Source organism: Mobula birostris, chromosome 16 (genome assembly GCF_030028105.1).
Source record: "Mobula birostris isolate sMobBir1 chromosome 16, sMobBir1.hap1, whole genome shotgun sequence".
In the NCBI taxonomy this organism is placed as follows: domain Eukaryota; kingdom Metazoa; phylum Chordata; class Chondrichthyes; order Myliobatiformes; family Myliobatidae; genus Mobula; species Mobula birostris.
The window spans coordinates 20,709,418-20,737,091 of NC_092385.1; the positions used below are offsets into that span (position 1 = coordinate 20,709,418).

The 27,674-nt window shown below is 41.3% G+C and overlaps 1 protein-coding gene across 1 annotated transcript; it reads right to left on the bottom strand.

Annotated features, from left to right (window-relative positions):
* Window positions 1-207: 207 nt before the first annotated feature.
* On the bottom strand, window positions 208-26,773 carry susd3 (sushi domain containing 3). The gene is made up of 4 exons (XM_072280103.1): window positions 26,176-26,773; window positions 9,494-9,641; window positions 6,516-6,665; window positions 208-1,238 (listed from the first exon to the last, which is right to left on the bottom strand). Exons 1-4 carry the CDS (start codon window positions 26,258-26,260, stop codon window positions 1,022-1,024), a joined length of 600 nt encoding a protein of 199 aa, XP_072136204.1. The 5' UTR covers window positions 26,261-26,773; the 3' UTR covers window positions 208-1,021.
* Between the last annotated feature and the right edge of the window lie 901 nt (window positions 26,774-27,674).

Sequence of the window (27,674 nt, forward strand, 5' to 3'; positions counted from 1 at the left end):
TAGAACTAGTAACAAAAGAACAGAGATGGGCAAAATTGGTCTAATTAATGCTAATCTGGAGGAACTTGAAGATCATCCAAAACCAACAGATGGGAGAGAAAATTATCTCAAGTCTGTGGACGTTGTCATCAAGAGGAACATGCAGATTGGAGACAAAGCGGAAGAGGTCAAACACACATCTTTGTAACACTCCAAAAGAACACAACTGGTACTGAATATTGTCATAACAAAGTTTAATCAGGCAGGTTCAACAATCCGGCCTAGCAATCAAGCTTTCACAAAATCTGTACAGATCATTCCAGAAGTTACTGAAATCCCATGGGCAAAATGAAAAGTCGCTCTGATACCTTGACAAATGCTGAACATGTACGAGTGTGATCATGTAGAGCTCCTTTCAAATTGCGACTTGTAGGTAACCTTGTACACTAGTTTATTGTTTACAGTTAACCCAGTGAGAATTGAACCACATCACCAAACAATAGGATTAAATTACCTGCTTTCACTTCAATATTTATCTCAACTGTAGAGTGGCTGGGTGCATAAATCTTGAGGTGAAAAGCAGTGATATGTGACTCTAGAAATACACAAGTCTTGAAATTGCACCATAATAATGGCTGGAAATATTATTTCGGATATCTGCTTCTGCAAAAACGGCAACAAAAATGAAAAGTTATCATTCTGCTTTTAAATTTGACGTGCAGCCTTTAGGGCAGGCACACCTGCTTTTCAGCTGCAGTGGGATACACTGCAACTTAGGTACTTCATATACTGCACTCGAACAACTGAATAATTAATGCCAGAGCAATGTTTTGTCCTTTTTCGTTGATTAAATCATTGAAATGGGAGGTTATCAATAGTGAACACTTGCTTTAATATAAATGCTTTGTCAGTAAAACTTTTAATAAAACCACAGGTCTGCAGTCCTGCAAATTGTAAGGCACACGTCATTCCCAAGCTGGTTATTTCCTGCAGCATTTTTGCTCAGTCAAGTACTTTTCCAGCAGATGCAATGGCTCCAGTGTCAAGTGTGATGTGTCGGAATATAGTGTTCAGATTTGTCTCGAGATTGATGATACTCAGGTGTTTGAACAATGTGCTCATCAGTCACGGAATCTAATAAAATCCGAGAATCGGCAGATCTGGAAACCTCTACGTCCCATGGATGAAAAATTACTTGTGTTGCATTTTCACTGCAATTCAGTACGACTTCCAAATCCTTTGAAAGCTTCTTTTGGCACCTGCATTCAAGAAAACTCAAATTAGTCATGTTCAGAGCAATCACAATTATCAAAATATTCAAAATTCAAATAATTGCTTGTGGAAAGCTGAAACTGAATGAACATAGTGTCAGCAAGCTATTCCACCTTGGGAGACCAGAACAGCTAAAACCAACTTGTCTTCACCCCTCAAACTCACAAATGTGCTTTCCTTCAGGTCCCAGAAGACACTGATCAGGAATCCTGCCAGCTATTTGTCATTTTTAGTCCAGTCGCACTTAAAAACATTTGCAGGGTCACAAACATTCTCTGAAGGAATCTAACTCACCGGGAGCACAGATTGAACTGCAAGTTATACAGTCCAGTTTTGTGGCACTTATTACCTGGTTGCTATTAAGAAGATTTTCTAGACTCACTCAGATAAAATGTTTACAATTCAAAACATTATTATTCTCCAGACTACTTCACTATTTCTCCACCATCTGTTGGATTTGCAATTTAATTTAGATAGGACTTTGTGACGCTGTCAGGGTGAGAGAACACACAGTTACCATTAGCACTTATGGCTCCTTCACAGATTCAGATTTATCATCTTAATAGTAGGCAGGAAGTCTTTAATTGGAATCACCTGGCCAATGTCTGAGCTAAGGGATGATGCAGAAACAGGTGCAGATTATTGCAGTAAGTTACATCCAGGAAGGAGTTTATGATAAAATGATTTGATACTGAACAGTAAATAATGTTCAGTACAAATGCACCTACAAGGGAAAAATGCTATCTTTGATCATGTCCTGTGCAATGAGATGGGTAATATTAATGATCTTGGATCATTGTGGAAAGAGTGATGATAGTATGATTACATTTCTTATACAAATGATGGGTGCACTGTTTTGATCTAAAAACCAGTGCGTTATGCCTAAGCAAGGGAGACAACAACGGGATGAGGGAGGAGCTGGCTAGAAAGACTGGAACACAAGCTACATTATGGGACAGTTGAGTAACAGCGGAAGACTTTCAAAGATTTTGCATGGTGCTCTACAACAGTATGGTCCAGTTAAAAGCCAGGATAATAGGCTTGGGGAGAGCCAGCCTTGGATAACTTAAGGAAATAAAAGTCATCAAATTTAAAAGTTCATGCATACAAAGTCACTAAGAATAGTGGGAAATTGGGAGATTGGGAAAACTTTAAAAAGCAAAGAACCATTAACCAAGCAATAAGGGAAGATAGATTATGAAAATAAACTAGCACAGAAACATAAAAGCAAATAACGGTTTTTATGATTATATAAAGCAGAAAAGGGTGACTAACATGAATCTAAGTCCCTTGGCAGACGAGAAGGGAGAATTAATATTGGGTAAAGTGGAAATCGCTGAGGCCTTGAACAATTACTTTATGTTTTTCTTTGCTGTAGTGGACATGTCTAACATGCCAGGGAGATGCTATGGGAGGTGTGAACCTTGATACAATTGCTCAAAGAGGCAACAATGAGAAACTAGTGTGCCTAAAAGGTAGACAAGTCTCCTAGTCCTGATGGAATGTATCCCAGGGTATTGAAAGAAATGTCAGAAGTTAAAGCAGATGCCTTTGTGATAATTTACCAAAATTCTCTGGACTCCGCACAGGTTCGGGCAGATGGAAGGCAGTGACTGTCACGTTACTGTTTGCAAAAGGTGGGTAGATATAGGCCAATTATCTTAACACCCAGAGTCAGAAAAATGCACAAAGCTATCATTAGGGAAGAAATAACAACACATCTAGTTAAAAGGAATTCCATCGGGCAGGCACATCATGGATTCATAAAGGGCAGGTCCTGTTGAACAAACTTCAAAGTTCTTTAAGGGTATAACGAGCACAGTGGAGAAAGGGGAACTGGTTGATGTTGTACTTTTGGATTTCCAAAAGGCATTCAATGGGGTGCCACATAAAGGATTTATCCATGAGGATGCATGGAGCTGGGAATAGCAAGGATACAAGATTGGTTAACCAATAGAAGGCAGAGTTGAGATAAATGACTGTCTCTTTGGCTGGCAATCAGTGGTGAGCAGAATGCTGCAGGAGTTGGCACTAGGTTGCAATTGTCATAATACACATGTTGCTAATCTGTTAGATTGAGTGGGAAAGCAAATTATTCAGAGGATGCAGAGATGTACAGTAGGTTAAGTGAGTAGGCAAGTTTCTTGCAGATGGAGTACAAAGTTGGCCACTTTTAAAGGAAAAATAGAAGGGCAGATTATTATTTATTTCTATGAAAGATTGCAGAATGTTGTTATGCAGAGGGACTTGGGAGTGCTCAGGATTGGTTTGCAAGTGCAACACGTTATAAAGAAGGTAAATGCAATGTTGGCCTTCATTGTCAGAAGGATTGAATTTAAGAGCAGGGAGGTCATGCTGCAACTGTACGGGGTACTGGTGAGGCCACACCTGCAGTACTACATGCATGTCTGTGCGCAGTTCTGGTCTCCTCACTTGAGGAAAGATATACTGGCTCTGGAGGTGATGCAGAGGAGGTTCACCAGGTAGATTCCAGAAATGAAGGGGTTAGCCCATGAGGAAAGATTGAGTCAACTGGGACTGTAGTCACTGGAATTCAGAAAAGAGAGTGAGAGGGGATCCTGTAGAAAGATATAAAATTATGAAAGGGATAGAGGCAGGAAAGTTGTTGAAACTGGTAGTGAGACTAGAATTAAGAGACACTGCCTCAAGATTCAGAGGAATAAATTTAGAACAGATGAGGAGAAACTTCTCCCCCTCCCCCCCCCCCACCCCAGAGTAGTGGATCTGTGGAATTCTCTGCCATGGAATCAGTAGAGGCTACCTCATTAAATATATTTAAGATACAGATGCAGATACTTGCATAGCAGGGGAATTTAAGTTTTATGTGGAAAAGGCAGCTGAGACATTGCCATTTCAGCCATGATCTTATTGGATGTCAGAACGAGCTTGACGGGCCAGTTGGCCTACTACTGCTTCCATTTCATATCCTCTTATGTACTTAATATGTTACCAACCTCAAAGTCAAGGTCAAGAGGTTTCCTCTCCTCTGACCAAAAGCATTAATGTGACCAAGGAAATAGATTTCCTGTGGTTCTTACTTGGCTAAGTACCATTATCGTTGCTGACCTATCTGTTAGTGTTACTGGATTTAAATACATGACAGATATTATCAACCAAATTAGAATTCTGGGTTTTTAAATATGAAAAAAAACAGAATGAATGGAAGCAAAATCTATTTTTCTAAAGTATATGGTCATCCATTCATTGGATTTAGTTGATTTAGTCCTGGAAAAATGCTGATTGTTTCTACCCAAGGACAATGGCAAAGAGAGGCCCCAAGTAGAAAACGCTCAGCAACCACATTCTCTACATCTGTTAGAAACAGCCTGCTGAGAGCAATTTTAGACCTAACTATGCTTCCATCAAGTGGGAATCCATTAAATGATTCAGAAAAGACAAAATTGCTTAATTTCTCTGAGTATTTCTTGTAGATATCACATTTTCACAAAATATTCTGTTTAACAGCTGATAAGACCATCCAAGTCAAATAAGCTACCATACTCAGGGTTGTGTGTCTTGGTCCAGACAGTATACTTCACACTTTAATATTCCTTAATCTTCTTTTAGCCCTGATAAGCCAAAAGAAATCTAAGAAACCATTAAACATAGGAGGCATACATCTGTTTTTCCAATGTACTTGTCTGTTTGAAGCACTATAAATGACACTGCAATGGAAATTTAGTTTCAAAACAGTCTCAAACCTTTCTGTTATCATTTTCAAAAGGAATAGTTCAAAACCTGTCAAAAATTCTGACCAAGTTTGAATTATTCCTGTTGAAATTGTTGGGCCATATGGTAGTGAAGTGGTTAGCATAACACTCATATAATGCCAGTGATCTGGGTTCAATTCCCGCCACAGTTCCTAGGTTCTTCCTGTGACTGAATGGGTCACCTGCCATGTTCCAAGGATGTACAGGTTAGAGTGCTAATTGTTCACGTGGGTGTAAAGGGGTTGTGCAGGCTCGTTGGGCTAGAGGAGCCCGATACCATGCTGTATCTCTGAACAGGGGAGGGATAGGCTCAGTGGAATTGCTGTGACTGAGAATTCATTTTTAAAAACTTTCAATACAAGGGCCTGCTAAGGAAATTAGCAGCATATTACCTAAAGCAGGGGTTCCCAACCTTGGGTCCGCAGACCCTCTGCTTAATAGTATTGGTCCATGGCATCCTTGATCTAAAGGATATTAAGGAGGTACAATATTTATGATGGGGCGTTGGGGAAGATCTATTCTTCAGTGACACAGGATGCTAAATTACACAAGGATAAGGTGCTGAGGTAGCCACCTCTAGATGAAAATCATGTCACTCAGTATACACAACTAACCTGAATGAGGTGCTTCCACCTTTACTGTTCTTAAATTTACAACACTGGGCATCTGAAGGCTCACGCAAGGCTTTTTAGGGGAAATCTGGGTGTTCTGGACTAGGTCACAGCTTCAGGTTGCACAGCTGGTGGGTTGGGGGGGTGGGGAACAGGAAAGCAACGAAGAGCAGCAGGCAGTGGATCTTCAAGAGAGAGTTATCAGAAGGCATCTGGAGAGTGAGAAGAGACCAAAATGGAGGCAGAGGCCAAGAGAATTAAGGAGGAGAGGAGGTGAGGGTTGGGGGTGGGAAGGGAGGATGGAGCACAGGGGAAAGGAAGAGCTTCAAGAAGATCGGTGTGGTTGATAGGAGGGATATTCAGGATATGAATGGGAATAAAATCATCTATCCACATGTCCCAAGCGCGTAAAAGAAAGCCTGATCTTCAATTTGGACCGCTGTCATGGACAAAAAGATGGCTGTGCTGTCAATCTGATAGCTCACGTGCAACAGTGTTCCACACGAGAAGAACTTGTGCTGGGGTATCTTCTACTGCTAGGAAATGGGTTTCAGCAAGTCCACCCAAAGGGACTTGTGATACCTCTCCCTCCCCCCCAACTATCACTACAGACACATATTCACCAGAGAAGCCTAGCACAAACTGCTGACAGTGTGCTTTGTTGTCACTTGTCACAACCAGAAAGGTCACTGAAAAGGAGCAAAAATTGATTTGCTTTCCCTTCCCACTAGATCAATCACCTCAGCACAAACACGGGATTTTCAAAGACCTGTGCAATCTGTTTTCACGCTCGACAATGTCTTAACTCTGAGGAATGGACCCATTCCCTGCTTTCATTGAAGTATAAAGAAAAGGTTCATAACCCTTAATGCACTGCAACCATTCAGAGTTGTCTAATAACTGTAAATTCAGAATATTTTACCTGTACAATCCTTTGCTCTCTCCAATTTCTTCAATTAATATGTTGTTCCTGAGTTTATTGTTGTTATTGTTTCTGCCTTTATACCCATGGTAAAAGCTTCTTGGATCTTCCATTACATTACATTCAATTTGATACCATGTTTGTAAGTCTCTGGGGAAAGTATACAGCATTTATAAGAAATGTAACAGGACATGTAGGTCATAAGACAATCAAGCAGAGTCAACTGTTTTATGTAAAGGAAATGTTATGTTATGTTGCAACTTTATAAAACTGGTTAGACCACATATCAAGTATTACATACACTTCTGGTTGCCTCACTATAGGAAGGATGTTGAGGCTTTAGAGAGGGTGCAGAAGAGGTTTACCAGGATGCTGTCTGATTTAGAGGGCATATGCTATCGTGAGAGGCTGGACAAATTTGGTTGCTTTCTTTGGAGTGGCGGAGGCTGAGGGAAGATCTGACAGAGGTTTATAAAATTATGAGAGGCACAGATAGAGTAGACAGGGAATATCTTTTCTCCCACAGAGTAGAAATGTCTACTACCACAGGGCATGCATTGAAGTTGAGGCGGGGTAGGTTCAAAGGGGACGTGAGGGGCAAGTTCTTTTTACTCAGAGGGGTGGAAGACGCAGATATATGAGAGTGTGGCGACCCACTTTCTACACAAGCGAACCGGCTCACAAAATAGCCCGTGCGTGGGGAGAGACTTTTGTAATGCACCTCTGACGTCATTTCCGCCTGGAGAGGGCTGGAAGGGAACTGCTTAAAAGCCAGTGCCGCAAAGTTTGAATAAACATGTCTCGAGAGCGACTTATAGACTGCGTGTCGTTATTTCTAGCTCTGTGTGTAGCACATCACTACAAGAGGCTTTTAAGAGGGTTTGATAGGCACGTTGATGTGAGGAAGATGGGGGGATATGGACATTGTGTAGGTAGGAGGGAAAAGTTTTTGGGGGCAATGATTTTCTTTTTAGCTGGTTCAGCACAACATTGTGGGTCGAAGGACCTAGTCCTGTCCTGTGCTGTACTGTTATGTTATGTTCTAAACAGTGTTTTCCTTGTATCCTCAGATCCAGCAAATTTAACGAAACTGGAGTGAATAAAAGGGAACAAGTATATGTTATGTATCTGGATTTCCAGAAGGCAGTTGATAAGGTGCCACATACAGAGACTCTACACATGTTAAAGAATATACTGGGTGAGTGGTCAATATATTGACACAGTTATAGATAACTAACAGAAAAAAATATATAAATTGGAGATCATTTGGGTCATTTCAGTTCCAGCAATCAATAACTACTGCTGTTCCACAGGATCATTTCTGGGCCCTCCATAATAATCTATACTAATTATGTGGATGAAGAGATTGAATATACTGTAACCAAATGTATTAATGATACAAAAATATATAGATTATCAAGTTGCAGGGAGACTCAAAAGATCCTGCAAAGGTTTGGATATATAGTTTAATTGAATGTGCAAGAAATTGCAGATAAAGCACGAAGTGGGAAATATGTGAGGTTATGCACGTGGATGAAAGAAAAGAAAAAGAAGTTAATTATTTAATCAGAGTGCAAGTACTAAGGTTGTGGTACAAAGGAATCATGAAGTCCTCGCACACGAAGCACAAAAATACTAGCATCCAGGTACACCTGATAATTAGGAAGTTTGATGCATGCTGGATTTTAATGCAAAAGTGTAAAAAAAAAGGAAAATCTTGATGCAATTTTACAACAAAAAGTATCAGTTCCCTGTAATTTAAAGAAAAAAAACCAGATAACCATTAATATATTGTAAGCACTTATGAGCAACAGTACATCAAAAGTTAATCCCAGATTGAGTCCCAAGAGGCAAGACACGACTGCAGGCTGTCTACAACTAAAGGGACTATATCAGTGGCTGTCTGTTCAAGACAGAGAAAGAATTCCTTCTCTCAGAGAGTAACTGAGTCCATTCAAAGCAGTGACTGACGAACGTTTAAACCACAAGGGAGTTCAGGCTTATGGGAAAGGAGTGGGAAAATGTTGTTGAGGCCAAGATTAGATCAGACATGATCCCCTGAACAATAGAACAGACTTGAGAGGGTAGTTGGTCTTAGTAAGTCATAGTAAATTTAGTCACATGATTTCTAAAAAGCAAAAATCATACCTTCAAGCAACACACACAAAATGCATACCTTCATCCTACTTAGCATAAAAAGTATTGACCTTCCCCATATGACTCCTAGTAAGCAGGGATCATAGATATATAGGACAGGGAAAATTAAGCCTTTGGTACTTTCCTGTTTGTCATTTTTGTAGATAAATATTTTCCCCCAACTTCAGAAAGCTTTTCTCCTCCACCAACACACAATTTCCTGTGATAGAGAACTCAGGAAGTCAATGTCTACTGATGTGCAACCACACACTATAAAGTTTGCAAGCAGCTTCCGGCCCTATTCAATTTTCACTCCCTCTATATTTTCCTGCAAGACACCATCTGATGTTTTTTATGGAGACACATGAGACTGCAAATGCTGTAACCTGGGAGGAAAATCTGTTGGAGGATGTGAAGTTCTATCTCTTCCGAACACACTTTGGGGACACACTGCAAAAGTTGTCAATATGAGCACAAGTCAGTGTACTGTGCCATTTGCTTCTAAGTAAGGATAGGCTTTTTTAAAATCCAAAACCAAGAACAGTCTAATGAGCATGACATCAGAAGATGCAGCAATGTTGTAAGCACATGTGAGGGTGGGGCAGGGACATGATGGCAACAGTCTTAATTAGAAGGATAAATTTGGGGAAAAGTCCTGCTGGCTCAAACAATATATTGAACCTCGATTAATATACCAACACTTGAACAGAATCATACTTGGCTGCAAGACCTCCCACTGTGGACAGGCTCATTAATTAAATGGGCTCACTTATTCACTAGTTAGGAGAGGGAAAATAATTAAAAAACATCCTTGGAACACCATTCCTCAAGGTCTCCCTTACCTCTGTTGCTTCCTCCTTTCCTTCCTCTTCACACATTTGATAAGGCAATTGGTTAAGAAAGCCATGCTCATCAATAGAATCACAGCTGTGCTGATAATGGAAGCAATCACAGCCACTCTGAACCCAAGGTCTCCAAATCTTGAATCAACTGAAATAAAACAGCAACATTTCTGCAATTACAATTCATCAATTTGCTTTTTAAAAACATAGAAACTGATGTATTGTTCAATAATAATATATAGAAAATCAATTTTATGTTCAATATTCTGGAGGAAAAATGATTGGAATATGAAAATTCCAGCATTATAGACACAACATACAGAGGAAGAGTAGCAATTATATATAAATTCAATGAGTTAATAATGGTAGCATTGAGGGTTGAACCATGGAGATGCTGGGAACCATTTTAGCCAGACGGTGATGAATTTGTGGAATTTATTACCACAGGCAGCTGTGGAGGCCAGGTCATTGGGTGCAATGAAGGCAGAGATCAGAGATCGATAGGTTCTTGATTGGACACGGCATCAGAGGTTACAGGGAGAAGGCCGGGAAATGGAGTTGTGGGGGGGGCGGGGAGAGAGAGGATCAGCCATGTTTGAATGATGGAGCAGACTCAATGGGCAGAATGGCCGAAATCTCCTATGTCTCATGGTCTTGTGCTGATAAACCAATGAGGCATTCACAAAGCAGTCTTGTAGTCAAATTTCCATGTCAAACTGCATAAATATTTCAGAAGTGAAATCCCAACCCAAACCCAATTATTAAAATATTTCATGGAGATGGAATAACAAAACTGTAAGTGACAGTAAGTATATCTTAAAGAGTTAAATTAAATACTGCAAAAAGAGAAAAAAAATTGAAAAGGACATTACAGTGGCATTTTATTCTCCAGTGTTTCAAGATCAAGCAATTTCTATCTTGCTTTTTTTTCCAGAGCAAGGAGGCTGTATTTATCACAAATAAAAGATTACAGTACAAAACATCTTAAACCTGGCATTCTGACATCTGCATCCACCTAATTCATATCATGTCCAAATGATTTACACAACTTTTCCACCCAATGTGTTGTCCATTGCACAGTTAATTATAATAAAATCAAACCTACCATGTTTGCTCCAAACAGGAGGATATAACTGATTGCTCTTGGTAATTAATTTTGATGAAAAATACAGAACTAAGCCCTTTTAAACTAATACTTGAAAGTAGATATGTCTGCCTCCTCTGTAATAAAGCTGTTGCTGTATCGACCAGAGCAAGAGACAATGCAGCATGCATAATCTATTATTTTCAGCAACACAGAAAACAAGAGGGTTATTGAAGTAACTGCATGCTGCCAGCTCTTCAAAAACAAGTGCTGGTGATTTTTTTTTAAAAAAAGCAACGGAGGTAGAAAGACATCTCAGGACAATTAGATTGCACAGACAGAGAGAGAGATCAGGAATCGAGTTATAAAAGATCTAGTGCTTTCCCAGCGTATCTGAAAAAATAAGCTTTTCTCGGGCTTCCAGCCAGGTACAGGTATCAATTTTAACCGACGCTTCGATGACAAACTCCACCACCTTCATCAGGGATCCCAGCTGGAAACCCAAAAAGAGTTTATTCAGAACTGATGTTAGATGAAAAACCAGGATAAAATAGTTGAGCTGAATGGCATTGCACTTGCTCAGTAAATTCTATGTAAAATATCTCTGACTGGTATCACCAAGTGACATCTTAAGTTACAACATTGTATTAAGAAAGAAACAGAAGCTATGCTGTCAACCTCTGAGAACAAAGTATTCTGACTGTAGAAACCAACTGCATTTGAATTGTACTAAACACTGGTAAGGAAATAGAGAGACTTAGGGACGATAGGAAAATGGAACTGAGCTGGAGATCACACAGTTTTATTGAAAGTCACAGCAAGCTCAAAGGATGGTGGAACCTACAGTTTCTTATAAGGTCATGTGATCTGGCTTTTTACAACTTCAGATTCTAGCTATCACTTGTATATCAAAACATGCAGTGAAATGTGTCATTTGCGTTAACAACGCCCAATTATATGCTGGGGCCAGCCTGCACGTGTGGCCACACACACCGGAACCAATATAGCAAGCCCACTGTGTTCCACAGAACAACACAAGCAGCAACAAAACAAATTTCTTTCCCGCCACTGCCACTCACACACCCAGACAGGCCTCTAACCGCAGGACAGGCTCACTCCAGGGCTTCAGTTTTAGTGCCCGGATTCTCGGACAGACATCAGACTTCCGACTTTGGATTTCACCCCAGGATGTCGATGAAGTTAAGTGTTCATATAGAATAGTTTAGCACAGGAATGGTGTCCTTCAGCCCATCACATCAATTAAACCCTCTTGCTCTTCCACACTAATCCATTTGTTCACATTTGGTCTGTGCTTTGCCTATTCAGCAGACATACCATTATCAAACTGGCATTTGACTACAGTTTATGCTTATGGAGTGTTCGGGATTGCCCAACTATGATTAAGGTAGAACTAAGGTATTTTTCATTTGGAACTTTTTCATTCTGTCAGTATTTCCAATCAAGATTCCAGACATTTTTCCCTCATTTTCCTTAGTGGGGAAACACCGCCCCAGACACCACACTTGATATGCAGATGTCAGTAGAAATGCTTACAAATCAAAAGTATCCATGTACTAAAGTAATCAGAACATAAACTGCAATTAAATCTCAGCTCAGTTATTAGACAATCATGTTTAATCACCTGCACTATTGCATTCAATGATGAAGTGATGTACTCACATAGTCAAGAGTTGAATAGCACAAAAATGCATCCATCCAACCATTTGTCCCTTTTTCCACACAAATCCCATTGCTCACATTAGGGTCAGAATCCTTCTATGCCTTTGCTTATGCAAGTGCCTGTCCAAAGCTTCCAGAATACAGTGATCATTTTCAATTCTACCACCACTTTTGGCAAGTTCCCAACATCAACCACTCACTGTGTAAAAAGAAATTAAAACTCCCCTCAAATCCCCATTAAAACTCCTTCCTCTCACCTTAAACTTGTGCCATTTTATTCCTGATAACACTGCCAGGGCAAAATAAAATGTTCCATTTACCCTTTCTTGCTTCTTATACTCTATCGCAGTGGTCCCCAACCTCCAGGCCGCAGACTGACACCGGACCGTGAAGCATGCAGCGGTGCAGCGGTAGCCGGCACGCACCCAGCACATCTTTAAGATCGAGATCTGGGCTGACATTTACGTGCTGGGCAGCATCTAATTAATTAGCTTGTTTATTTCGGCTTTTTTTTCCCCTTAAAGATGTGCTGGGTGCGTCCTGGCTACCGCTGCACCACTGCATGCTGCGCGGTCCAGTATTGGTCCGCGGCCCGGAGGTTGGGGACCACTGCTCTATCGGGTCACTAGCCTGCCCACCAGGGAAGACAAGCACAGATTCCCCATTACTAAACTCATCCAATCGAGACAATATCCTGGTGACCAGGGGTTCCCAACCTTTTTTTAAAAAAAGAAACAATAGACCAATACCATTAAGCAAGGAGTCCATGGACCCCCAGTTGTGAACTGCTGCTCTACGTGCTGCAGCTCAATCACGTGAAGGCCAGAACCGCACGCAATTCCACCAGTGTTTTGTTAAGTTGCAACATAACAGCCCAACTTTCAGATTACGTGCCAAACCTATGAAGACAGGCATACATCTTCACTACCCTGTCTACCGTGCTGCCTGCCACCTTCAGTGAGCAATGGTCTTGAACCACAAGGTCTCTCTGTTCAACAGTCCTGCTATTAACTGTATATCCTACCCACCTGACCTCCCAAAATGCATCAACTTGCACTTCTCAAAAATAAATTCCATCCACCAATGCTCTAACTTTCTATCTGATCTATATTATATAGTTCCTTCACTGTCAACAACACTGTTTATTTTTGTGTCATCCACAAATTTTCTAATCATTCCTCCTGCATTCATATCCATATCATTAAGGTACATCACAAACAAGGATTCTAGCACCAAATGCTGTGGTACACCATTGATCGCAAACTCCAATGAGGAAAGTAACTTCTACTACCACCGAGTCAATTTTGGATCTAATTAACCAGCTCACCTACAGATCCTATGTGCTTTGGACCAGCCTACCATATGGATTCTTGTTAAATGTCTTACGAGAGTCTACATAGATGGCATCTACTACCTTTCCACCATCAATCCTCCTAATTACTTCCTCATAAAATTAAATAAAATCAGTGATGCATCTTTCAAACTTGATTACTGACCAAATACATTCTAATTCTATGGATACTGGCACACAAATGTTTCAGTGATGGTAACAGCCCTGGCTGGTCATAAACAGCAATGAACTCCCAACCCTGTGAAAACAAGATATAATCACTTTAATTAGCAAGAAAAAGAACTGCAATTCTTAACATTTGCAATCTTGGCTCCGTCCATTTTGGTTTCTTTGAGAATTGCATACAATGTCTCTTTGTCCAACCAGGTAATTTTTGGAGAAACCTTGAAATCTGTACACTCTCTATACAAACACAGATTCCTTGCTTGAGCACCAAGAATGCCAGAGTGACGTAACAGCAAAGCATCACGTTTGTGATTCAGAGAGACTGGAGCAGGCAACATAATGTCCCGCAAGAGCTGATAATAAAAATGTATATAAGCAGCTAACAAAAATATTTTGGGCAATCAGAAGTTGTTCCAAGAATTATTGTCCATGGTCCAAGGCACGACAGAGTGCTGTGGAGAGACAGCTCCACTGACAATGTCACGGTTCTCTGGAGGTGGTACAATAGATATTTTCTTTAACACCCCATTCTGCTGAAGGGGATTTGTATGATACTAACAAATGTTCAGGAAGTATTTTCACTGCCTTTTAGGATCATTTGAATTAAAACCTAGAAACTGATCTTGCAAGCCTTGTAAACTGAATCAATTCAGTAATTTTTCTGCTGTTTTGCTCATGCTAAGTGTGCAGGGACCAGTGAGTGGGGAGGCTTTGGCTCATCAGCCCTTGGTGAGAAGAGGCTTGGGTGAGGTACATACTCGGTAAGTTTCTTCCTCATTCTACATCTGTAGTTAGAGCAGTCGGGCTGTGTTGTGTTCCTTTGTGTGAGACGTGGGAACTCTGGGAGACATCCTGCCTCCTGGATTACCACATCCGCAGCACCTTGGAGAATGTGTTAAGGAACTGGAGCCGCAGCTCGATGACTTTCAGCTGATAAGGGAAACTGAGATGAGAAATAGGAGCTACAGGGAGGTAGTTGCTGGAGGCAGGTAAATAGGTGACTCTCATGAGAGGGAAGAGAAATAGTCTGCCAGTACTGAGTACACCTATGGTCATTCCCCCCTGTAATAAATATACTGTTTTGGATACTGTTGAGGGGGATGACCTACCGAGGGAGGGGGGATGAGCCACAGCTACTGAGTCAGAAGTTGGGGGGGAGGAGGAGAGAGGAGGAGAGGACTGCAGTAGTGATAGGAGATTCCATAGTTAGAAGAGTAAACATGAGATTCTAAGATTTCATGAACACAATAGAGTCCAAGGACCCCTCGGTTAATGACGAGGGTCCATGGCTTAAAAAAGGTTGGGAACCCCTGCGATAGAGACACCCAGATGAAACGTTGCCTCGCAGGTGCCAAAGTCAGGGACATTTCTAATCAGGTCCATGATATTCTAAAGGGGAAGGATGAGCATCTGGAAGTCTTGGTACATATCGGCACCAATGACACAGGTAGGAAAAGCAAGAAGGCCCTGAAACTGAGAATTTAGGGAGCTAGGTAGAAAGCTGGAAAGCAGGACCCCCAGGGTAGCAATCTCTGGATTGCTGCCCGTGCCACTTGACCTGAGAGTAAGGATAAGGTGATTTGGCCAATGAATGCAAGGCTAAGAAATTGCTGCATGGGGCAGGGTTTCAGATTTATGGATCATAGGGATCTCTTCTGGAGGAAGAGATCCCAAGGTACAACCTGTACAAGACGGATCGGTTACACCTGAACCTGGCAGGGACCAATATCCTTGTGGACAGGTTTGCTAGGGTTGTTGGGGAGGTTTTAAACTAATTTAGCAGGTGGATGGAAACCGGATAGGGCTGTTGGTTTACTATTGAGGCAGTGTGTAGTGAGATTGTGAGGAAGGACGTGCAGTTCATAGGGCAAAATTGCAGTCAGTGGGGTGAGTTGCAGTGTAAAAAGGGAGACAAAAATCAAAAAGGGTGTTGGGATACAGAACTGAAGGTGTTATATTTGAATGCACACAGTAAATGGAATTGGGTAGAAGATCTTGTAGTGAAGTTAGAGATTGGGAGGTATGGCATTGTGGCAGTCAGAGTCGTGGCTGAAAGAAGATTACAGTAGGGAGCTTAACATCCAAGAATACATCTTGTATCAGAAGAATAGGTAGGTAGGTGGGCGGGGCAGTGGGGGGGTTCTGTTTGTATGAAATGAAATCAAATTCTTAGAAAGAAGTGACACAGGATCAGAAGATGTAGAACCCTTATGGGTAGTTAAGATAAAAATACCCTGATGGGAGTTTATGTACAGGCCTCCAACCAGTAGCTAGGATTTGGGCTGCAAACTACAATGGGAGAAAACGAATGTCAAAGCGGCAACGTTACAATGGTCGTGGGGGATTTCAACTATGCAAGTAGATTGGGAAAATCTGGATGGTGCTAGGGGCAAAGAGTGGGAATAAAGGGGGCATTTTCTGATTTGCCACTGGTGTTCAGCAAGGGTCAGTGTTGAGACCATTTCTTTTTATGTTGTAGGTCAATGACTTTAATGATGGAATTGATAGCTTTCTGGCCAAGTCTGCTGACGATTCAAAGGTAGGCGGAGGGGCAAGTAGTGCTGAGGAAGTAGGGAGGCTGCAGGACCTGGACAAATTTGGAGAAAGGGCAAAGTGGTAAATGGAGTACAGTGTCAGGAAGTGTATGGTCACACACTTTGGTGGGAGGAATAAAGGAGCAAACTACTTTCTAAATATAGAGAAAACATAGAGAAAAGAGGAAATCTCATTGAAACCTATCGAACATTGAAAAGACTAGATAGAGTACATGTTTCCTATGGGGGAGTGGGGGATTCTAAGACCAGAGGACACAGCCTCAGAATAGAGGAACATCTATTTAGAATGGAGATGAAGCAGAATTTCTTTAGCCAGAGGGTGGTGAATCTGTGGAATTCGTTGTCACAGACAGCTGTGCAGGGCAAGTCATTTGGTGTACTTAAGGCAGAGGCTGAGAGGTTCCTATTTAGACAGAGAGTGAAAGTTTAGGGAGAGAATGGGGTTGAGAGGGAAATGGATCAGCCATGATGAAATGGTGTAGATTCGATGGGCTGAATGGCCTAATTCCATTCCTACGTCTTATATCCTTTATACCACATTATTTCTCCCTGTGACTCGATTATCTGTTGTCCTTTCCTATTACTCTGCAAGGGGCCTGAAGGATCATTCATTTTTAGTTCTGTTACACCGACATGCAAAGACATTAACCTTTGTATTTCCACTAATTTTTAGTTCTTATTTTAGATGTGTACTTATACCAGTTTGTAGATATGCTCGATGATGGCAAGGGCTTTACCTGTGATGGACTGGTGTGTTTCCACAACTTTTTGTACTTCCCCCCCTCCCCCATTTTTGGGCATTGATGTTTCCATACCAGGAAGGCAGCCAGTCAGGGCACACTCCACTGTGCATCTATAGGAGTCTGTCAAGGTCTGAATGGGGAAGTGTTCTGAGGTCAGCACTTCTTCATAACCATGAAGGGGAAGTGCTTTTTTTTAAATTTCTTTTTTCATCGTAAGAGAACACATTGCCTTTGCTCCATATCTTCTCTCTCCTTAACCACCCCAGCAAAAGAGCAAATCCAACACCACACCCTAGAGATACAAGAGTCAGGTATATAATCAATGACATGCTTTGAAAGTCGTTGCACTGTGCGGAGATCCAAACCAGTCGGGATGCTTTCCACCGCACATCTGTAGGTAATTGCTTGTGTTTGGTGACATAGCAAATGTCCTAAAGAAATACAGCTGCTGCCATGCCTTCGCCATGATCGCATCGGTATGTTGGGCCCCAGAGGATCCTCTGAGGTGCTGGCGCCTGGAAACTTGAAGCTGCTCACCCTTTCACTGCTGAGCCCTTGCTGAGGACTGGAGTGTGTTCCCCTTCCTGAAGTCCATCATCAGTTCCTTGCTCTGAGTGCAAGCTATGTCCCCTACTATTACCAACCTGTAACTTTTACTTGCATTTTCAAGTTTTCTTATGACTATTCTGATTTTACATAACAAGCATCGCAGAATCAGATTCATTATCAGTAACATGTTGTCAAATTTGTTTTGTGCAGGCAGTAGAGTACAAGATATAAATAAATTACTGTAAGTTACAATAACAAATAGTGTAAAATAGGACATCTCCATGATTTCTTAGGATGAAGAAACAAAGAATGAGACTGGAAATTGATTTATTTATCTGGTTTGCCTTCCCTGGTGAAAGTGTAATTTATGCATAGCAACCCTCTTTCATAGTCTGGCTAAGAGAAGACACGAGTCACCTTCATACTATTAGACAACAAAGTGGAGGCACAACCCTGAACCTTTTGGCTGCAGCTAATAACTATATCCTTAAACTTTCTGTATTCCTTATTCCTAAATTTTCCTCTCCTTGACACCGTTAATCCACTCACACCAAGGATGCAAGACCTCCTTTCTCCCTCTAAAAGATCTCCTACCCTCATTATCAACCTCTATACTCTAACTCAATCTTTATCAATTTATCTTGCTTGATCCAACTTCAAAGCAAATTGTTTTTTTTAAATATATGCTCCATACTTCATTTTCCAATCTCATCACAAACCCTACAATTCCACCCTCTCTTGCACACTTTCCATTTATCTTAGGAGGGCGATCATACTGCCCCTCTCATCTGAGCGCTCTATCTCTAAGATTCTGAATCATACATGGCAATTGGGTACATGGTGGAGATACATCTCTACTAAAGGAGGTGTAAGGAACTTCTTCCTTCCACTAGCCTGCAGATCACCTTTGGGCAAGGTGTAGCCTCTGCTTAGTTCCCCCCATCAGGGTCGCATAAAACCATGGGAGTAGGTGGTAGATGATCGTATGAGCAGCTGGTGCATATCACGAGTCCTGGTAATGTGACCACTGACGCCAGGCAGACAACCTCTGAAGAGTATTGATAATAGTTGGGGTCACCAGTCTTGTAAAGACACTGCCCAGAAAAAGGCAATGGTAAACCACTTCTGAAGAAAAATTTGCTGAAAAACAATCATGGTCAAGACCACGATCGTCTGTATCATGCAACATGACTCATAATGAATACATGAAGACTTGCATATTAAAGTTAACTCATATTTAAATAAAAACAATTGGCATACCAGATTTAAAACAAATGCTACTTGATTCATAGTACAGCAATAGATTTCAGATATTCCCAAGTCATAAACACTCTGTAGATTCTGACCTGGTTCTCTTCCTAACCTCAGATAGCCACTGTCACCCAAATCAAGGAGCATCAATGCAAACAATGCTTGAAAACCAAACACAGGAAATAATAATACGCCAAAATTTTGCTTGGAACAAATGCATCAAAACCTCAAGAGACAGCAGTCTTACAGACTGGCCCAAAAAGAACATGCAGTCGATGAATCTGTTTGTAACCTGTACAAATTGAAGTACTTGATTCATGAACTTGCCTGTCCACTTTTGTTTGCAAGGATCATCAGACACATTCCATATGCCCACAAAACACAGGAGCAGAATTAGGCTATTTGTCCCAGTGAGTCTGCTCCGCTATTTGATCATGGCTGATTTATTTTCTTGCTCAACTCCATTCTCTTGCCTTCTTTGGCACCCTTGCTAGTAACTAAGGCCCCACATGGGATTGTATCGGCTCCCTTCCTGTTTACCCTGTACACAGGTATCTTGGACTTTAGATACAACACTGAATAATGTCATCTGCAGAAATTCTCTGAAGACTCAGCAACAAAGTGAGGACAGGAGGATGAACACAGGGCACTGGTGGGGGACTTTGTCAAATGGTGCAAGCTGAATCATCTGCAGCTCAACATCAGTGAGACAAAGGAGATGGTGATGGACTTTAGGAAGACTAAGCCTGCATTGCTCCCTGTTACTATTGATGGTGGGGACGTGGATGTGGTGAGGACCTACAAGTACCTGGGGTGCACCTGGATGACAGGCTTGAGTGCAGCACCAACACAGAGGCTGTGCACAAGAAAGGCCAGAGTCACCTCTACTTACTAAGGAGACTGAGGTCCTTTAGAGTTGCCTTCACATGTTCTACCAGTCTGTTGTCAGTACGGTGGTGCGCTGGGGCAATGGCATCAACATGGGCGAGGCCAACAGGCTCAATAAACTGATTAGAAAGGCTGGCTCTGTTATAGGAGTCAAACTGAACACACTAGAAGCTGTGGTAGAACCAAAGGACCCTACGGAAAATCCTGGACAATGTTCTCCACCCTCTGCATGCCACCTTGGCTGAACAGAGAAGCACTTTTAGTAATAGACTAAGACAACTGCACTGCTCCGAAGAGCACTATGAGGTCATTCTTACCCTCAGCCATTAGGCTCTGTAATGAGTCAACCTATAGACAAGGGAAGTGATGAAACCCCTCCTGTTTCACTGTTTGAGGTAACTCTTTTGTTTTATTCTTTCTTACTTCTCTTCCAATATTTTATATCTGTGCACCTGTAATTCTACTGTGACACTGTTATTTCCTTTGGGATCAACAAGTATCTAACAATCTATCTAACCTCTAATTTAAATATACCCAATGACTAGGCCTCCACAAGCGTCTGTGACAATGACTTCCAGATTTACCACCTTCTGGTGAAAGAAATTCCTTCTCATCTCTGTACTAAAGGTACAAATGCCCTTGTCTACTGCAGCTGTACTCTCTGGTCCCAACTCTCCCACACTATAGGAAACATCCTCTCCATCTCCACTCTATCTAGGCCTTTCAATATTCAAAAGGTTTCAGTGAGATCACCCCTCTCACTTTTCTAAACTCCAGCAAGTTCAGGCCCAGAGGCATCAATCACTGCTCATATATTAACCATTTCATTCCCAGGACCACCCAAATCTTCTCCAGCACAAGCTTTCTTAGATAAGGGTTCTGAAACTGTTCACAATACTCCAAATGCAGTCTGACCAATGCCTTATGAAATCTCATCATTACATCTTTGTTTTTATGTTCTAGCCCTCTTGAAATGAATGCCATTATTCCATTTGCTTTCCTCATCACCAAATCAACCTGCAATGTGACAGTATATATAATCCACTAGAGCCACATGTGACCTGGGACAGCCAAGTGATCAAATCATTCTGGAAGACAATTCTAGCCTAAGTCTCTGTGCAGGCTCCATCCAACCAGAAACAGCCCTTAAATGAAGGAACTCAGTGAGTTTGTGTTCACTGTGCAAGATGGCAACGTCCATTATTTTGGGGGAAAAAGTTCGCCTTCTAACTTGTAACCTAGATGTGGCATCTCCTTATCCTTCCTAATCCATTATCATGAGCTTTCAACTGAAATACAAACAATTCTTCCTAAATCTCTCTCTCCAGTGTGTACAGCCCCAAATCTCTTAGAAGGGAGGGCCAGCGTCTATTCTTGAGAGAAACAGGTGTGTGGAATCTGATCTTAATTTAGAATCAAATATAATCATGACATCCTACAGATATCCATGTTGAATTAAATGGATTAAATTCTATTAATAGTGAAGACTTCAATTTTATGAATGAAATGTACACATGTAATCATTGAAACATGTTTGGTTTCATTTCAGCTTTAATTACGCATTCAGCTTTCATCAACTATATGCCTTTTGATCACTCTGATCATCACATTCTCAGATTTTGGAAGGATTATTTGAGAGATCATACTGAAGCACACTAACAAAGCTATAATATTTGAATATAATGATATCTAACTTTTTCTCTTCAGATGAGTTCATAGGTTCTATGTAACTGACCTTGTTGTGCAACTGGAACCTCGCTTTCCTCACTTACAGACGCCAATCAGTTCAGATCGGCAACTACATCTCTTCCACAATCTCCATCAGTGCTGGTGCACCACAAGGCTGTGTGCTTAGTCCCCTGCTCTACTCGCTCTACACTGTGACTATCCAGCCATGGCACAGCTCCAATTTGCTAAACACACCACTGTAGTAGGCAGAATCAAAGGTGGTGATGAATCAGCATTCAGGAAGCAGACTGAAAATCTGGCTGAGTGGTGCCACAACAACAACCTCTTACTCAAACAAGAAAATCTGTGGATGTTGAAAATCCGAGGCAACACACAAAAATAATGCTGGAGGAACTCAGCAAGTCAGGCAGCATCTATGCAAAGGAATAAACAGTCGACGTTTTGGGCTGAGACCCTTCATCAAGCCTGATGAAACATCTTGGCACGAAACAGGGGACTGTTTACTTCTTTCCATAGATGCCGCCTGACCTGCTGAATTCCTCCAGCATTTTGTGTGTGTAACCTCTTACCCAATGTCAGCAAGACAAAGGAGCTGATTATTGACTTCAGGAGGAAACCAGAGGTCCATGATCTAGTCTCATCGGGGGACCAGAGATGGAAAGAATCAGCAACTTCAAATTCTTCGGTCCCGTTATTTCAGAGGACCTGTCCTGGGCCCAGCAGGCAAGTGCAATTACAAAGAAAGCACCTCCTTAGGAGTTTGCAAAGATTCAGCATGACATCTAAAACATTAACAAACTTTTATAGATGTGTGCTGGCCTGATATGGAAACGCCAAAGCCCTTGAATGGAAAATTTTACAAAAAGCAGTGGATATGACCCAGTCCATCACGGGTAAAGCACAAGCACATGAAATGCTGTCACAGGAGACAGCATACCTTAGATTAGATTAGATTCAACTTTGTCATTGTGCCAAGTACAGATGCAAAGCCAATGAAATGCATTTAGCATCTGACCAGAAATGCAAAGAATAGTGTTTTTTACAAAATAACTGCGAATTAAGAAGTGCTACGGCACACAAATATAAAAGTACTGAGACAGTACAATACAGATGCAATACTGCTTAGCACCGTGATGAGAGGTTCAGCAGTGTCACAGCCTCAGGGAAGAAGCTCTTCCTGTGCCTACTGGTGCGGGAGCCGAGGCTCCTGTAGCACCTACCGGATGGGAGGAGAGTTAAAAAGTCCATGGTTAGGGTGAGATGCATCCCTGATAATGCTTTTCGCCCTGCCCAGGCAGCGTTTATACATCATTATGTACATACATCATTATGGACCCACACACCTCAGGACATGTTCTCACCACTGCCATCAGGAAGGTGATATTTGAGCCTCAGAACTGACACCACCAGGTTCAGGAACAGTTTCAACCATCAAGTTCTAGAACCAAATGGGATAACTGCCCTCAACTTCACTTACCCCATCAATGAAATGTTCCCACTACCAATGGACTCAACAGTCAAGAACTCTTCATCTCATGTTCTCAATATTTGTTGCTTATTTACTTATTATGATTTCATTCTTTTTGTATTTTTGTAGAGTTTGTTGCCTTCTGCATTCTGGTTGAAGCCCCAGATTGGGTGGTCTGTCATTGATTCTGTTACTGTTATTATTCTACAGATTTATTGAGGATGCCTACAAGAAAATGAATCTCAGTGTTATTTATGGTGACGTTTACTTTGAACTTTGAGTGGTTTTCTAGCTGTGCTTTAAGTGGCCTTGATTTAGTAAGAATTGGCATACCACAAAATGTATACCACTCAGTCAGATTGCCAGAATTTCCATAATGTTTCAGGAAACCATTAAGACCACAGAGGAGCAGAATTCGGCCATTTGGCCCATCGAGTCTGCTCTGCAATTTTCATCACTGCTGATCCATTTCCCTCTCAAGTCATTCTCCTGCCTTGTCCACGTAACCTACTGGTGCATTTCTGTAAAATCAGATCTCTGATACAGAACACCAATGTAGGATAAATTCAGCACTTGTGAAACTGGAGTCACTGCAAATCCGCAATAGAACTGTGGAATTAGTTCCAAGATCCACTAGCCCCTAAAGACCCATGTTTCTTTCAACATCTCAATTGCCCTGTTAATCTTCTGGAGATATAGATTTAACATTTACCTCAAAGCCTCTTTACAAAACCTTTGCCCTGCTTCAAAATGCATTCACAATATAGTCTGCAACCAAATAGAACCAAGAGACATTAAACAGTTAAGAGCTGAAAATGATTATCACAGAAATGTGTGTCATCAAGGCTACAGGCAAGAAGTTGCTCAGACAACAAGATGCACTTGTAGCTCCCTATCTGACAACCAAATGCTAGTTCTTTGATGTGCTAAATATCACAGTTGAGGGGAGTGTGAATTGTCACTCCGCAGGCCAGAATTTTACAGTTAATTGTAGTTACTCGTACATCTATATCAATCTACTAACAATTCAATTTATTAACACCGCAGGAAGAGTCATTCATGTCAATTCACCTGAATACTGACACCAGTATGAAAGGCAGACTTACAGCAGTGTTAAGAGAATACCAAAAGAAAATGAAAATCACTCACTACGGCGATTTGTCACTGAAACTTACACAAGTGACCAAAGAGTAAGCACTTACTCACCTATACTTCACGAACATCAATCCAGGAACATTCCCAAAACCAGTGAACACAAGCCAAAATATTGGCTCCACATGTCGATAAAGGTTGAACTATATAGGGCCCTTCAAACTAATTAATCTCTCCATGTTCTATCAATCTCAATGTTTAATTGGATAATCAGCCAATTAGCTGAAACAACCAACTCCCTGAGTTTTGACATAATATCAATATTTTTGTTATACTACCGTTGAATCCCTGAACATGTTGTTCATTAGTTCTTCCTTTCAACCTTACAAACACAAAAAGGAATTGTCACTAGAATACCATGATTTCTTATGGGGGTCAACAACTAACTTAATCAAAAACCACTTGATTACCATCATACAGAACAAGGGTATCAAGTAATCCTTTTATCTAATATCCTCAATAACTGTATTCTCTTTGCAGAAATGGTTGGCAGAGCTCTCTGCGAGTATATAATTGCAAAAGTGATTCCCAATGACAGAAATAAAGACAAAAAAAAAGAACAGCACTTTAGGGCATTTTCTATTTTTTCTAAATGTTTTAACAAAGACTTTTGAAAATCAAATTCTGATAACCTATTCTGGAATTAAAACAAGTTTTATAGAAATTAGGGAAGGCAATTACAAACACAAAATACTCTGCAGATGGTGGGGTCAAAGCAACACTCACAACACGCTGGAGGAACTCAGCAGGTCGGGCAGCATCCGTATAAATGATCAGTCAACGTTTCGGGCTGGAACCCTTCATCAGGACGAAGGGTTCCAGTCCAAAACGTTGACTGATCATTTCCACGGATGCTGCCCAACCTGCTGAGTTCCTCCAGCGTGTTGTGAGGGAAGGCAATTAGACTTTTGAAATTTGAATCACCTTTAACTGCTCCAAAGGGGTCATGCAAAATTAACCAAATGATGTTTTGCTTCATTATGAATGATTCCATTAAAAGAATACCCAAGTGGAAAATAGCAATTCTGCCAGAGCATATCTATCCAAAACATCAATCTTAAACTTATGTTTCATAGCAAATACCAAGTTGCAGAAACTGCAAGATCAGTATTTTTTCTGCTCAATACCCTAAATTGATATGAATTTTAAACATTAACAATAACAAGTTCTAACATTCTCTTTGTTTGATTATGGAGTTATTTAGCCCCTTAAAAGCAAGATTGATTTACACAAGGGAACTACTTGTTTGGCAAAAAAATGCAAAAGTACTGCAAGAAAAAGAAGTGAAGATATTGGCAAAATTTGCAAAATTGTAGCATAAAACAGAGAAAACATGAACCACAAAACGAATAAATTCATATACTGTCGTAAAATAACTGAAAAAGTTCTTATGCGAAAATATAGCGGGAACAATTAATTCTTGTGATTAAGACACTAAAGAAGAACTGGGCATTTATCCAGCTTGTACCGAGAATTGGCAGAACATCCGCAAGTTTCGGTGCTGTCGGGAGGGGGCGCTCCGGCGGCTTCTGGCCAATTTGTAGAACTAGGCGAGAAACTGATAGTTGAATATATATCCACTGAATCATCCATTAACCGGTGCTCACCAGGACTAGGGATCACTCGACTTTTGTTAAAATAAATTCATATACACCAAACAACAGTGGATCTATAGTCCTTTAATTCACGCACAACGCTTTTTAATAACTTCTCCCCATAAATTAACATTTTTCCAAAGTTATACTTGCAGATTTAACTCAATGCACGCATTCTTCTACAGCCAAACATGACCTTAAAAATTCTCTTAAATGGAAAACGCTTAAGTGGAGTAAAGATTGTTCCACCGCCCTTGGACCAGAGCTGCGTGGCTTGAATCGTTTCAGTTGAGGACAAGATGTATTATTTCTGCGCTGGAAGTGCATTGGAATGTTTAAGTACTGTAAACAGGTTTTTGTCCCGGATCACACTGTGCTGATGCACCGGCTTTAAGTATTTGCAATGGCGTCCGGGAAGAGGACATGCCTTTAAAACTGCAGTACCATCAGCAAGTGTTACTGTGCGCCAGCATTCAAACAATTCAGAAACGCAAACTACCTCCCCCGCTCACCTTTGTGATTCTGCACGATGTTCTCATCTTCAGAGAATACACTAATCCCCGAATTATTAACGAGCGATTCAGTCGTCGTTTGCATTGCCAGGGTTTGGAAAAAGATAATTGCCTTAGGTAGCCCTGGCTTTAGTTGCAGGACCACTTTTCTCGGCGGCAAGCTGTATCGGTTCTCTTCCAAAGTCTGGTTTCTCCCGGCGCTTCGCCCGCACGGTGCTGTGGAGAAATAGGAAGTCCCGCCGCGCTCACTCTGCCCGGTATCACAGGGTGCTGTTTGGCCCTAAGCGATCCATTTGTGCCCTTTTCCCCCAAATCCGAGACGACCGAAGCCTTACATCTGTTATGAGCAATCCAGAAAGTTGCGTGCCTGCCGTTATACCAGAAACATTTGTGGCGAGTATCACTTCCTTCCTCGTTAGTCTCGCTCCCCAGTTCTTGGCCTATGACAGCTATGGTTTCAGTATGAAGCTATACTTTCACGGATATCTCGGTCTCGGTTGGGATTTTAAAAATACCGTTCAGCAACGGGGATAAAAGATGTTTCCTATTCAGCCCTTAAATTATACCAGCGCAGCCTAAGACCGGACCGTGACGAGTCGTTCGAGTATTTGCCTTTACGAATATTAAGGTGTCGGGGGTGGGGTTAGGATTTTCATGCTTTCCGACTTTTGAAGTCAGCCTAGGAGTTTTCAGAAACAAGAGAGAATCTGCAGACGCTGCAAGTCCAAGCAACACACAAACACACACACACAAAATGCTGGAGGAACTCGGAGCTTTCAGACCGGGTGAATATTCGCCCGTAACACGGCGGAGTAAAACACCCAGCACGCAGGTGAGATCCTGTAAACGAGAGCCGCTGGGTGATCTTATCACGATAGTCGTTTATGTGTGGGACTCTCTTACTTTAAGGAGAAACTGAGTAAAATTGAAGTCCTGCCCAGGTTACTGCAGTAGTACACGTGAAACATGAAAGTGGATTTCATGCAGCCCTCTGTCCTCGTACACGGGTTGCGAGAGGACTGTATTGACCATTTTTTCGGACACATTATATTTGGACGGAAAATTTACCGAATGTGCCCTTTTCTGCAAGTGGTTTTCAGCTCTGAAGCAGTGATGTTCCTTTACCAAATACGTATTTGCTTCGGTTATAATGGTTTAACTTGGTGCCTGTCTCGCAATACAGACACTACCAGTAACTTTTCCTTGGAAACATGTATGGGAGTATGGAGTTAATGTGGATGTTCTAAAACTGGTCAACCGATTAGTACGTAGAACTGCCTATGATATTTCACAGACATTGATGCCAATTTATACTAAATGTCCACCTCCGTATTCATGTCTAAAACCCTCTTAAACTCCACCAAATTACTAGTTTCACTACTCCCCGGGTGACCCAATTCTGGTACCTACCATGTGACTCCAGAGACAGCACAAAAATCTCTATCTTTGCACTTTCATAAATGCATATAGTCATAGTCATACTTTATTGATGGGGGGGC